The following is a 12,507-nucleotide window of genomic DNA, read 5'->3' as shown; positions in this document are numbered from 1 at the left end:
CCTTTTAAGGAGTTATCAGAATTTTCTTCCTGAAGGTTTTGCAAATTTTCTTTTGCTGAATTTTGGATTTTTTTCAGACAAGGAAACAATATTTTTTGATGCCCGTAAATGAGGACAACAGGAGGGTTAAATTTCTAACGGCATTTCGTATGAAAGACGAAACGAAGCAGAGTTTTGCATTAAGTTGTTTTCCAGTTTTATTGTTAACAAACCTCTAAAATTTTCAACTAGCATGCTAAATACAAAAGGGATAGCGTCAGTAATGTCTCTTAACCCTGAAGTAATGTCCAACCCTCAGTTACATCACATGTAATACACACATAAACTGCTGTCATCTGTAATATCAGTCCTTTCTGCCTCTATGGTCACTGGTTTGCCTTTTCAGCTATCATTTATCAGGCACACAAAAGAAGAACTCACACCTGTGTTTAGTACAATGTTTAAAGGAGTTACAGCTTCCTCCCTCGTTGTTAATAATACTGTATGTTTTTTCCTGCTTTTATTCGTGCCATGTAGCAGATGACATGACATGGGTCCATTTTAGGCCTTTGTGGGACTTCCGCTCCCCTTCCACACCGCCAAAACATAAAAATGGGACACATCCGCCTGCCTGCTTTTTTTTATGAAGGTGAAACTCCCACAGGTCCCCTGGTTCTGTGTCCAGTCTTGCTGTTAAATCAGGCTTGTGCTCAGTCATCTGTTACTTCTTTCCTGTGCAATGAGTGAACATGTCAAAAGGTGATGTAAAATATAGAGTATAAACTTCCAAAGGAAAGTAATACCAAATGAGTTATATCACATGGAGAGTTACATCTTGGAGCCAATATTTATGTAACACAGACCTGTTTTGAGTTTTTTGTCATTACAGATTACACCGTCTGATGAAATGTGAATGGAGGCAATGTTATGGCTAGGATCAGGCAGAAAGATAGCAGTGATAAACGTCATAAAAATGGAAGAGCAAGAAAAGCAGTGGCAGTGGGTGTTTAGAGGCCTGCATTTAATGCTTAGCCTGTGGGCAAGGCACCTTCCCTCCTTGCCTGGAGCATGTCTGGCTTTTTGTCTGGCTTTTACAGCAGAGTAGACAGCTTACTTGCAAAGGTTGAGACGGTTCAGCGAGCTGAAGGTACTAGGTGACATGGCGGCATGAGAGGGGAGGGAGCCATATCCTTTTACAGTCTGGAAATAAAGCTGGGCAGCAGTCCTGCGTCTGTCGTCTTATTGGGCCATTAGATGACGAGACCATTGCAGCGCCACTGGCTGTGGAGGTCCGGCACAAGAATGTAGCAGACTGGGAGGTAATTTAACACAAGGAGTATCATTTCATGCCAATATTCCATGTGTTATTGAACTAATCCCCCTGTATTATAATGTTTGGCCTCACATTTAGTCCCTGAGCCTTTGTCTGTGGTGCACTTACAAGCCGGTTGTTTAAATATACAACAGAACTGACATAATTACTGGTTAGAGAGGTTAGAGCCACCTTTTTTTATATACCTTTTTTAAGGACAGCACTGTTCTCTCCTCAAGGAATGTTTTTATATTTGGGGAAACATCTGTATTTGCTTTCTTAGCGGGAGTTAGATGAGAAGATTTATACCACTCTCTGAGCAAGAAGAAAGACTAGAGGCAAGCAGCCTGCAATAAAATACACCTGCAAGCGATTCCAAACCTCACTGAGAAACTTGTATGTTTTTTAAAAAATCTTTTTTTTAAAAAAAATGCAGAGTAAAAGTGACTAATTGTGGGTTTCACAGTTGGTTTGGTACAAGACTACTTCTCCACCTGACTTGTTGGCGCTCTCTGAAGGTTGCCTGAACTTGGAGATGACCGCACAAGCCCCATCACTCTGACACTTTCTGTCAAACCAAGAAGATATAAAGCAATAATTAATAAGCTTTACACTTTAAAAGCCAGTTCTTATCGTTTTTTGACCGAAGCAGGCAAGCTTTTTTTTTTCTCAGCTATGCTAACTAGCTGCTGGCTGTAGCTTCACACTGACTGTACAGACATAAGAGGGATACCAGTCCTCTGATCTAACACTCAAGAAAAAAAGCAAATATTTTCCCAACTGTCAGACTATTCCTTTAATGATATGACTGAGTAGGAGTTGTGCAACGGAGGGAAAACAACAAACGGCCGCAGTTCAAGAGAGTAAAGGAATTTTCTTGTAATGTACGCTGCTTTCATCCTACCAGGGGAATACACCACAGACTGGCTGAGATTAGACATCCTTCCTGCAGCATTTTTCATGGTGACCCCTGAGATTTGAGGATTGGAAAACATGCAAGTGATGTGCAAAGAGAAAAGCTCAAGGTGCATCACCTCTTGCCCCGGTGGATCATCTGGAGACAACCGAAATAGCCCATGCAAATCTGAAAACACACAGACATGAACCCTGTCCCTTTTAAACAGAGGAGGCCGTCGCTGTGACGAGAGTCGCAGTATTCCAGGAATGTCCTGATCCGTCAGGGCCGGGATGCCTTAGGGAAGAGACTGAGAATCCTCAGCCACCCCCTCCTCCTTCTCCTTTAACATATACATGCACGCATAGGAGAGGATGATTCATGTGACAGGCCATTTTCCCCGTGAGAACAGATTACTCCTGACCTCACATATTCATAGATTTGATGTATAATCTGTTCCCTTTTTCATCTTCACCCATCAGTCTGTCCTGTCTGTGACTTTCTGCTCCTCTTTTTCTCATCCTGTTCAAACTTTAAAGCTTTTACACAGTATCAAATGAGGATGATAAATCTCTGCCTGCCTGTGGTGCACTTTTTTCCCCTTAAAAGTATCTTTTGGCTCAATGAGGTGATGTAGCTCTTAAAGTGGAAAAAAAAAAAAGACATGCAACTGGATGATCCTTTAGGTCAAGAGTTGTGTGACCCCTCAGGTTCAGGTCTGTTGTCTGTCTGGTGGGCAGGTAAAGTGTAGTTAATGAATGGCAGTTAGGAATAAGTGGTGATATGTGGCAGGAATGTGACACTGGTGGTTTGCTGAAATGATCCGAATGTCTCACTAATTGTTTTGTGTTGTGCTTATTAAGAAATGCAGTCATATTTTAAGGCAAGATACACGTTTATTGCTAAAAACGACTTTTTCTGAAGTAGCTTGTTGTTCGTGAATCAAAGATATGCATATAAACATGATGATTAAAGTAGAATCATCATCTTCATAATCATCTTTATGGACATTTAAAAAAAATCAAATATTTAAAGCACACATCAGGCCATAAAGCCTTCCAGAAATGGTTTTAAAAAGTCTGATTTTAGGAGTCAATGGGAGTGGTCTGGGAAAGGACCAGAAGAGGGCGGTGCTAATCTCCTCATATTCCCAAATGTCAATGAAACTCTACAAAGCAAACTTGAACCTAGAGGTGTGTGGGATGGAATCATTTAAGGATAACTGCAGAGCTCTCACATGATACAGTTTAAGTCTAACTAGGCATTTCTACACCACTGGCAAAGATAAGCTCAGCGTTCCCAAATGTCTGCGTCTTAACCGCCTGTAAATGATCGTTTTATACTTAAAGGAGTATGTAATAAGTGGATATCCGTAGATCCACCTGGTTAATGCGCATTTTTCCTCTACAACACTTGGATTTATGCAGAGTTTCTGCTCCTTCAGAATGAGACTGTGGACTTTACTTGTCATTATCCCGGTGTGCGCATCCTCTCCTCCTCCAGTGGGTGAGTTGAACCTGTTTAAACTTGAACCAGACTTAAAGCGCTTTATGAGGATGTGAATGAATGAAACCAATCTTGCGCGCAAATATTTTAAGAAACTGAAGTTTGCGGTGGCAGGATAGGCTGACATAGCTGCAGTTCTTCTCGAACTTTTGCTCAAGTCACACTGTAAACGCACCTTTTCTGTCACCAGAGTCGCCAAAAGTCAGAGATCCAGCTGTGGAGCGCCGCTGCTCTGGTCGAGCCTGCAACCCGCGCATGGGTAACTTGGCCCAGGGCAGAGTTCTGAGCACCGGGTCGGTCTGCGGTTTCAACTCCTCGGAGCCCTACTGCTTCTACCAACAGCCTGCAGCCCCCCGCAGCAGGGAGTCTTGCCCGGCGGCGACATGCAGCCGGTGCAACTCCGCCATCCCCAGCCAGGCGCACCCTCCTTCCGCTATGAGCGACTCCTCCTTCCGCTATCCTGACACCTGGTGGCAGTCCGGGGAGGGGGTAAAGGTGGAGACGCTCCAGCTGGACCTGGAGACGGAGTTCCTCTTCACCCATCTGATCCTGGTGTTCCGCTCCCCCCGCCCTGCTGCCATGGTGCTGGAGCGCTCCCAGGACCGGGGGCGCACATGGAAGACCCTCAGATACTTTGCGCGCAGCTGCGAGGAGGAGTTCGGAGTGGCAGAGGGCTCACCAGTGGGGGAGAGTCGGGCCACTTGTACCTCAAAGTATTCAGGAGCTTTCCCTTGTAGCAGAGGAGAGGTGGGTCTCTGTGTGGGTTGATTTAACTCAGAAATTGGAACAAAATGAGCACTGTACCTGGTAAATGTCACCCAGGTACTGAGATACTGAGCAGTGAGTGCACAAGATTTGATGTACTACTATCACCTGGAGAAAGTTTTAATATTAATATATTCATATCCCTCAAAACAGCCCCATTAAAGTCTGGATTCATGTAAAATTTGGGGTACGGAACCAGTTAGATAAATCCAATTCAATTCAGTCATCCATATGAGCGTTTCTATCTGTATTAACTCACTCAGAATGCACACTATATTTAAACTGTTGACTTTGAAAACTGTGAAAACTACCAGAATTGACATATTAGCATTCAGTGTAGTGAACTGAGATTGTCTTATTTGCTTTACATCAGAGCAAAAACTCAAGAGTCGACTAGAGGGCCTACAGTCAACTTTGGTGCAGTGAGAACTGAGATGTAGCTGAGGGACGACAACACAGTTTCAATATTGGATGATGATTTTATTTCAGAGATCTGAGAGTGACCACATCAAAACCCCTCTGCCAGACATTTCCCCCGTCACTTTGCAGTAACAGCAACCACCATCTGTCTCACTCTTGTCCATTTATTGGCACCAGGATGCCCTATAAGCTGATATCACACAAAACCACAGAGCAAACAGTTGACCAAGCTTTGTAAACTAATCCCCTCCGATGAGCTGTGTCTTCTAAGCCTCAAACTGCTTTGACATGCACCACTATAATATCAGTGTTCACTTTTATCTTTGATGTTCTCCCAAAGCATTTTCTGGACATGCTGTGTCATCACAGGGACGTCTGAGCCAGATAAACGAGCCATGGTTAATTCATGAGCTGGCCATCCATTCAAACAGATGGCCACAGATAGAGAGACTCTCACTGGTTGGTTAAGATTTGTTTTTGCTCTAAAGGACCTGAGACCATTTTGGGACATTCCAGTTCAACGACTGAATTAATATACGGTTGATAACTGCAGTATATTTGTGTGTCTTTTTTCTATAGTGTGAGTCCCTAAATATCAAGAATGAAAAATCTTTTATTGTCGTTGTGTTTATGTCCAGTGTAAGACTCTCATATATCCATCCATCCATTCTCTATACACCGCTTTATCCTCACTAGGGTCGCGGGGGGTGCTGGAGCCTATCTCAGCTGTATTTATTTTTAGCCTTCTGCTTTTAACAAAGACATTATGTGATCGTCATAAACCAGCTTTTTGTGACACAAGACTGGAGATGAGATTCTGTTTGTTACAATGAATGATATTTGTTTTGTACTCACTGACCACTTGGTGCCGCAACCTATCACATTCTGATTCAAGCCTCTCACACACAGCACAAATTTAAAGGACAAGACAATAAGATATGGACAGGAGGACCACACAGTATATGAAAACTTTGTGAAAACTAGTTCAATTATTCCTTTCTGTTGGCTATTGGTGGGACTGACTTGTGCAAACCTGGAAAAAATTTTTTAAATACAGTTGCTTTTTCACTGAAAAATTTTTGAGGCAGTCACATTACATTAAAATCAATGAAGTTCTTGTGCGCGTACAGAAAATGGGAAATGCATCAATTCTTTCAGGTAAATGTGTTTTAAAATGTAATACTTCAGTATGTGTTTGGAGTCAGTCGCACTTTTCTTTCATGCTGATACACAATCAAGAGGCAGACAGAGAGGATACATCCGAAAGATCAATATTCAACAAAGTGTAACATTTATTCATCGGAGTTAGTTAGAGTTCTCAAGAACAGCAGTCGTTAGTGGAGCATGAAAGGAAAACCACATCGATGGTTGTTTTTTATTTGGAAGGCCAAGAAACAAGAAGCACAATTTATGTTTTCGTCATGGTCTGTTAGAGAGGCTTTTACAAGTGAAACAAGAGATTTTCATGTGTCCTGTCCTTCTATTTTCAGGTGATCTATCGAGCTCTATCGCCCTGGCACTCGGTGGATCCCTACGGACCGGCTGCTCAGGATCAGCTCATGATCACCAACCTGAGAGTTCGTCTGCTGCAGAGTCAGACGTGTCCCTGCCAGGCCAAACATCCTGGTGCCGCTGTCCTCCCTACAGACCATTACGCCATCTATGATTTTATTGTCAAAGGCAGCTGCCTTTGCAACGGACATGCTGACCACTGTGTACCCACCAGAGGCTCCAAACCCAGCCTACAGAGGAGCAGCAACATGGTGAGCAACTCTGAGCTGGCTTTTGTGAACAGCTTGCAGGTACAACACAGTGCTCTTTGCTCTGTTGTGAAAACTTACTCAGATGTTGTGTCAAGTCTCCAAAAGCGTTCTGTTTGCTTTGTTGATGTGGTGGGGCTGGGGGTAGAGGGTTTGGGGTTTTTGTTCCCACCACTCCCTTGTTACTCAGCTGTGTGCTGGTATGTGCTGCTGAGGCTGAGGGTTGCAGGGAAGACTGGATATTAAGCCACAGCTTTACCTACCATTACAGGGATTTAAGGATGTGGAAACCTTAATTATGGTGTTCAGCCTAATACTTTAACAACCCATAGTCTCAGTCATGTTATTCTCTTTACTGTAAGGGGAGAATAGAAGCACTAGTTTATTTCCAACATAGACTGAGGGGTGTAGGTTTGTTACACGGGTAATTGTACAGCATGTAAACACTGTCATTGAGCATTTAGATGTTAGCATGTTGCAACACTTAAGAAGGAGGGTAGTGACTGTCAATGCATCAGTGAAACAGTAATGTCCGCACACTAATTCCTGTCTAAAAATGTATGAAAAGCATATATTTTCATTAATAATCAACAGTTTTGATGAACTAATAACTATGTAATTAAAGTCCAATGAAAACTCAAACTGGCATCAACCCATGTTGCAATACTTTGTTTCTCTAATGAAAGCTCCTGGATGTAAACCATTCAGTCAGCAGGTAAAAAAAGATTCAATAAAATGTCAAATAATTCAACATTTTCTGTCTGTTGTGTTTGTTTGACAGGTCCACGGCAAGTGTGTTTGCAGACATAACACAGCCGGTGACCACTGCGAGCGCTGTGCACCTCTGTACAATGACCAGCCCTGGCAGGCTGCCAACGGCATCACAGGGACACCGCATGAATGCCAGAGTGAGTGATGGGGCAAGAGAGTCAAATGCAAAGTAGGACACACAGCATGTTGACTTATCTCCAAAATGAATTTAGTGCCATAAATCTCATGCAACCTTTTAGATGCTGATGCATGGTGAATAACAGAGCAGCTCCTCTTTTTTCATGTCAGCTATTCTAAGAGTCGTCACTTCTATCAGGAGGGTTCAGAGTTCAAAGATGAGCTGACCGAAGTGTAACGCCTCATTCTTTCTTTCATTATGTGTGTCCATCTGAACAAAGAGTGCAAGTGTTACGGCCACGCCAAGAGCTGTCACTTCAGCCGAGGACTGTGGTTGGCAACAGGGCGGCGGAGTGGAGGCGTGTGTGACGACTGCCGCCACAACACAGAAGGTCGTCACTGCCAGAACTGCAAGAGGGGCTTCTACAGAGACCCCAGCAAGCCAAAAACTGCACCCGACTCCTGCAAATGTAAGACCCTTTTTCACTGGAGTGTGGCTTCTTTTTGCCTTAAACCACAACTCTGTCTGGCTGGACGCCAGCTGAGAATTCCAATTAAGAGCTGCAGCCTTTGAAATTTGGCGAGCAGTAATGGAGATTTGATTTTTAGCTTCACCCTCCAGAGTAAAACATATTGATCTCTTTGATAAGGGTATTTGTCTCAGCACCTTTCTAAGTCCTGTCAGTGATGAGACTCGAAGAAGACTGCAGCCTGCTCCTTAGCAGGAATCTCTGTCATTCCTTCTTACTTATCGGCGTTACTGTTTTGGAATGTGACTGTAATTGCAAACAATGGAGGAATTTCTCATGGTCCGACCGAGCACATTTTTCCCATTCTTGCCCTTTCCCCTCTCCAAGCACGCTGCCGCATTTTTAAGAACAAAAATGCCATTTTGGGGAACAGATGAAGCAAGTTTGTGACAAAGTCAATCTGTCATCTCACTGCCTCTCAGGGGGAATCTCTTTACTGTTTGTTTTTGCTGCTGCTGCTGCTGCTTAAACCATGTTGAGTACATCCTCCCAGCTTGTTGTTTGTTACAAGTGGATGATAAAATACGTTTAACTTTCATATTACCCTGGGAGATTGCTATATATACTGTGTTTGTTTGTGCTTCTACAAGTGTGTTTGCCCTTTGCCTGAGAGCGTAATGCATCCTGAGTACATCTAGATCAGTGGCAGAGATGGAGGCATTACAAAGATGTTAACATGCAGTCCTCTTGTTCTGTCACCTGTCCTCTTCTGCAGCCTGTTCTTGCCACCCTGTAGGCTCAGTCCTCTCAGGTGGCAGCCCTCTCTGTAACCCCAGCAGCGGGGTGTGCACTTGTAAGCCCGGTGTTGGAGGCCCCCATTGTGACAGCTGCATGATGGGATACTGGGGGCTTCATGAATACGGCTGCCGTCCGTGTGACTGCACAGGGGACTGTGACCCCTACACTGGTGACTGCATTTCTGGGTGAGAGCCAAGACTTAGCCATATGTTTCAGCAAAAATAAATCTGGATAAAGTCATGCATGCTGTAGAGGTAGAGTGCTTTCTGGATTATTACCGTCGAGCGGGGCCCTGCCTCTGACTGGTTTTACCTCTGCGGCACAGCTCAGATGTGGAGGTCTTCTATACAGCCACTGGCCACATGGGACACAGCAGCAATAATAGTGAGATGGCACTCTTTAGGGTAGAGGAGCTTTTCTCTGCACTGCACCACTCTGGTGAGTCACAGGTCACATCACACTTAATACGCTGCACACTCATCAGCCTGCACAGATACAAATGCAATTGTTCTGATCTTGAAATCTGTACGTCGTGATGAAATTATTTATCTTACTGATCATGCTTTTGTGTTTTTTTCCAGAGAAATGTGAATGCATAGAAGTGACACTTGGCAGTCCAAAACTCTTTTGTGCTGCGGAGTTTGACTATGGTAAGTACGTTTTTATCCACATTTATTCAAAATTGTGTAAGGTAATCATAACAGTGGGCTTTTTCAAGAAAATAACTACCAGATCCCTTTATATTAAATCTTTTTATTCACTAAGTCACAAGTTTTATTCACTAATAAGTCCTCTAATTTATAATCTCAATACCACCTTTTTATTAGACCCTCTGTGTTAGATCACAGCCCATGTCTTTCAAATATCATGCTTCCAGTTTATGCTAGTTTCTGTCAAATCTTTGTACCCACCCCAGGAAAAACAAAAAAGAACACACAAAGAAAAACAATGACCTCACCCTGATTGTTTTAGAGACATGACAAATCTCCCTTCAGAGCCAGAGCAGACATTATGCATTATGAGTCTTTGTACTTCTTCCTCTCTCTTTTCCTTTTCAACCTTGGAAATATTTATTTTTTTTACAAGCGCTCCATGCAGTAAAAGATTAAGCTGTTTCTCATACAGCTACTTTGCTAATCAGTGTGTGCGTTGCCTCTGCAGTGCTGGTGGGGAAGGTGATGTCAGCTCATGATAAAGGCTCTCATGCCGAAGTGGAAGTCAAGGTCAAGAAGGTCATATACCAGAATCCTCAGATGAAGATCCAGAGGGGAAGTGTTACTCTTTATCCGGAGTCCTGGACCATCCAAGGCTGTACCTGTCCCATCCTGAACCCAGGTCAGCTACAACCTGGTTCCAATGAGACGCTTCACTGCTCACGATGCAGGAGTGTATAATTAGTCGACTCTTGAGTGAACAATCTGCCAGCTTTGTGCTGAGTAGGAGATCCCTGTTGCTGCTCGCAGAGGCTTTGAGTGGGTTCCAGCGTCCTTGCATCACTCATTTAAATGGGACATTTACAACTTAAATTTTAGAGCCACTTCTCTGTTATGAGACCATTTCACATCTTACACTCCACGATAATCATTTCTGGCAACATTCATCCCAGCCAGCCTTAGCAGCACAGTGTTTAACTGCTTATTATAGTAATATAATGATGTGCTTCCCACAGCGATTCTTCTTCTTTTCTGTGTATTTTAGTGACATTCTCAGCAGAATTGCAATGCAGTAATGCCTTTCTCCCTTCCCCTCTCCAGGATCTGAGTATGTAGTGGCTGGTCATGAAGACTGGAAGACTGGCCGACTTATGATCAACACCAAGAGCCTTGTTAAACCGTGGAAGCCAAGCCTGGGACGTAAACTCCTGCACATCCTGAGAAAAGACTGCGGCCGCTGGTAGGGAATCGCCAAGAACTGCAAAGGACAGATTGATGTAGAGGTGGTAGATCATCTGCGATGCACCTATGACGTGTTGGATGAGTGAAAAAGTAGCGAAACAGTTGGCAGAGACTCTTAGACTTGGGTATTCCTTGGACACTAAAGTGAAAGCAAAAATCAGTGCTTACAACTATTTCTAGTGTTCCCAAAAAGCTACAAGACTGTGGGTGATGTTAGTCTGTGGTAGAAACAAGCACATACAGCGAGCAGATACCTTGCCAGACTACAGTTACTGATCAAAGAGAACAAAGCAAGCCATTAATACTTTCATCCAGACAAAGCTGATGTTGGAATTTTACTCCTGTGATGGTGTGCCTCAGCTCCTAAGTCCTTCCAGTTATTTATAAAGCAACAAGGAGTGCATATTAAATCCCCAATTATACTTTATTTCCTGTCCAAAGTTGCTGTCAGAGTTGATGAGCCAGAACACAGTCACGTGCTGCTCTATCTGTTTCATTGAGAACTATTTACTTTGGAATGTTGCAAAGGCGCAGACTGAATTATCCTTGTCGTCTCACAGATTTCGGTGATAAATCGTGAATGAGTCAACATCAGAATGAGTGTGTGTGTGTGTATGTGTGTGTGAGCGTGTACTTATGCTTGGTGCCCTTGGCGGGGAGTCTGGGACTGTGCAGGTCAGAACAAGCAACTCCTGGATGAGGAGAGAGGATGAAAAAAACATTAAAGGAATCAGGCGGCTTAATCTGAACAGCTCTGCTTTGCTCTGGCACACTCGCCCGCCTGCTGTCTGACAAGAGCAAAACACTCTCCGCTCCACCCTCCCCGGGATGCAGCACATACAACTGGCTAAAACTCTTGGGATTGAGTTCGCTCTTACATCCATTTCAGCTACGAAGGTGAATCGTTGGGCTTTGTGAGGATTTTTGCTGTCCTAGAAAGACCCGCTTCCACATGAGGAGGATCCGCTGGAGACGGCCTCTCTGAACTCAACCCTGTAGGGAGCCAGTGTGGCTTTGTGAAAAAGAGTGTGCGCACTCTCTTAACATATGTTTCTCTTTTTGACCTGTGACTCCAGCTGCCCCAAAATAAATATGTATTAAAAGCAGAGGTATTAATTGACATCACAGTGTATCGAGTCCACAGACCATTTCTGAGCCAGGCCCAGTTAAGAATAGTCCTGCTGTGCTGTCTCCAAGGAGAAGGACAAACTGTGTGAGGAGGCATGATGCATTCCTCAACCATGGCATCACCACCCGTGTCCTTGTCCCAAAGACTTTACCAAAATAAGAGAAAATGGGCTGGAAATTTTCTTCTAGAGGACAAAGGGGTGATTTAGGGTGCATGAATGTACTCTGCCATCAGTGTGATATTTGTAATGCTATTTCTGTGTGTCCTGTTTGCTCTTATTTCATCAAAAAAACTGCATAAACTACACATTAGTGTGCTTGTATTTAATGGTTCTGGGAAAACTCCATTTCATTCCATGGTCACATTATGCCGAAGCGCAAGGCTATGAATAGCCTGATGCGTCTTACTGCTACATCTTCACTGGCAGAGGTGGCTGACTGATATTTAACCCATGTTTTAGTGCCGCCCTCCTTTGGTTAAAAGAGAGAAATGCACTTCTACGTGGTTAAAATTTTCACGCCATCATACAAACTCAGTTTCTTGCTTATGAAGTCTGTCTTACAAAAAAATGTAGCCCTGCAGTAAATTTTACCTTCCTTAAGGTTATAATGTGAAATTTTTGTTGAAACTGTTTCAGTGGCGCATTGATTCAAGTTTATTATAGTTTTGGACGTAGCCTGTGGTGCTATT

The 12,507-nt window shown here is 43.5% G+C and overlaps 1 protein-coding gene across 1 annotated transcript; it reads left to right on the top strand.

Moving 5' to 3' along the window:
- The first annotated feature begins 2,765 nt into the window (after positions 1-2,765).
- Positions 2,766-12,123, top strand: LOC110945433 (netrin-4-like). Its single transcript, XM_022187011.2, has 10 exons — positions 2,766-3,692; positions 3,883-4,439; positions 6,368-6,640; positions 7,419-7,545; positions 7,807-7,995; positions 8,771-8,978; positions 9,119-9,231; positions 9,375-9,443; positions 9,955-10,128; positions 10,548-12,123. Exons 1-10 carry the CDS (start codon positions 3,608-3,610, stop codon positions 10,688-10,690), a joined length of 1,938 nt encoding a protein of 645 aa, XP_022042703.1. The 5' UTR covers positions 2,766-3,607; the 3' UTR covers positions 10,691-12,123.
- Positions 12,124-12,507: the final 384 nt, after the last annotated feature.

The sequence above is a fragment of the Acanthochromis polyacanthus genome, chromosome 8, assembly GCF_021347895.1.
Source record: "Acanthochromis polyacanthus isolate Apoly-LR-REF ecotype Palm Island chromosome 8, KAUST_Apoly_ChrSc, whole genome shotgun sequence".
NCBI classification, from domain to species: Eukaryota; Metazoa; Chordata; class Actinopteri; family Pomacentridae; genus Acanthochromis; species Acanthochromis polyacanthus.
This window is presented reverse-complemented; position numbering and strand designations above follow the sequence as displayed.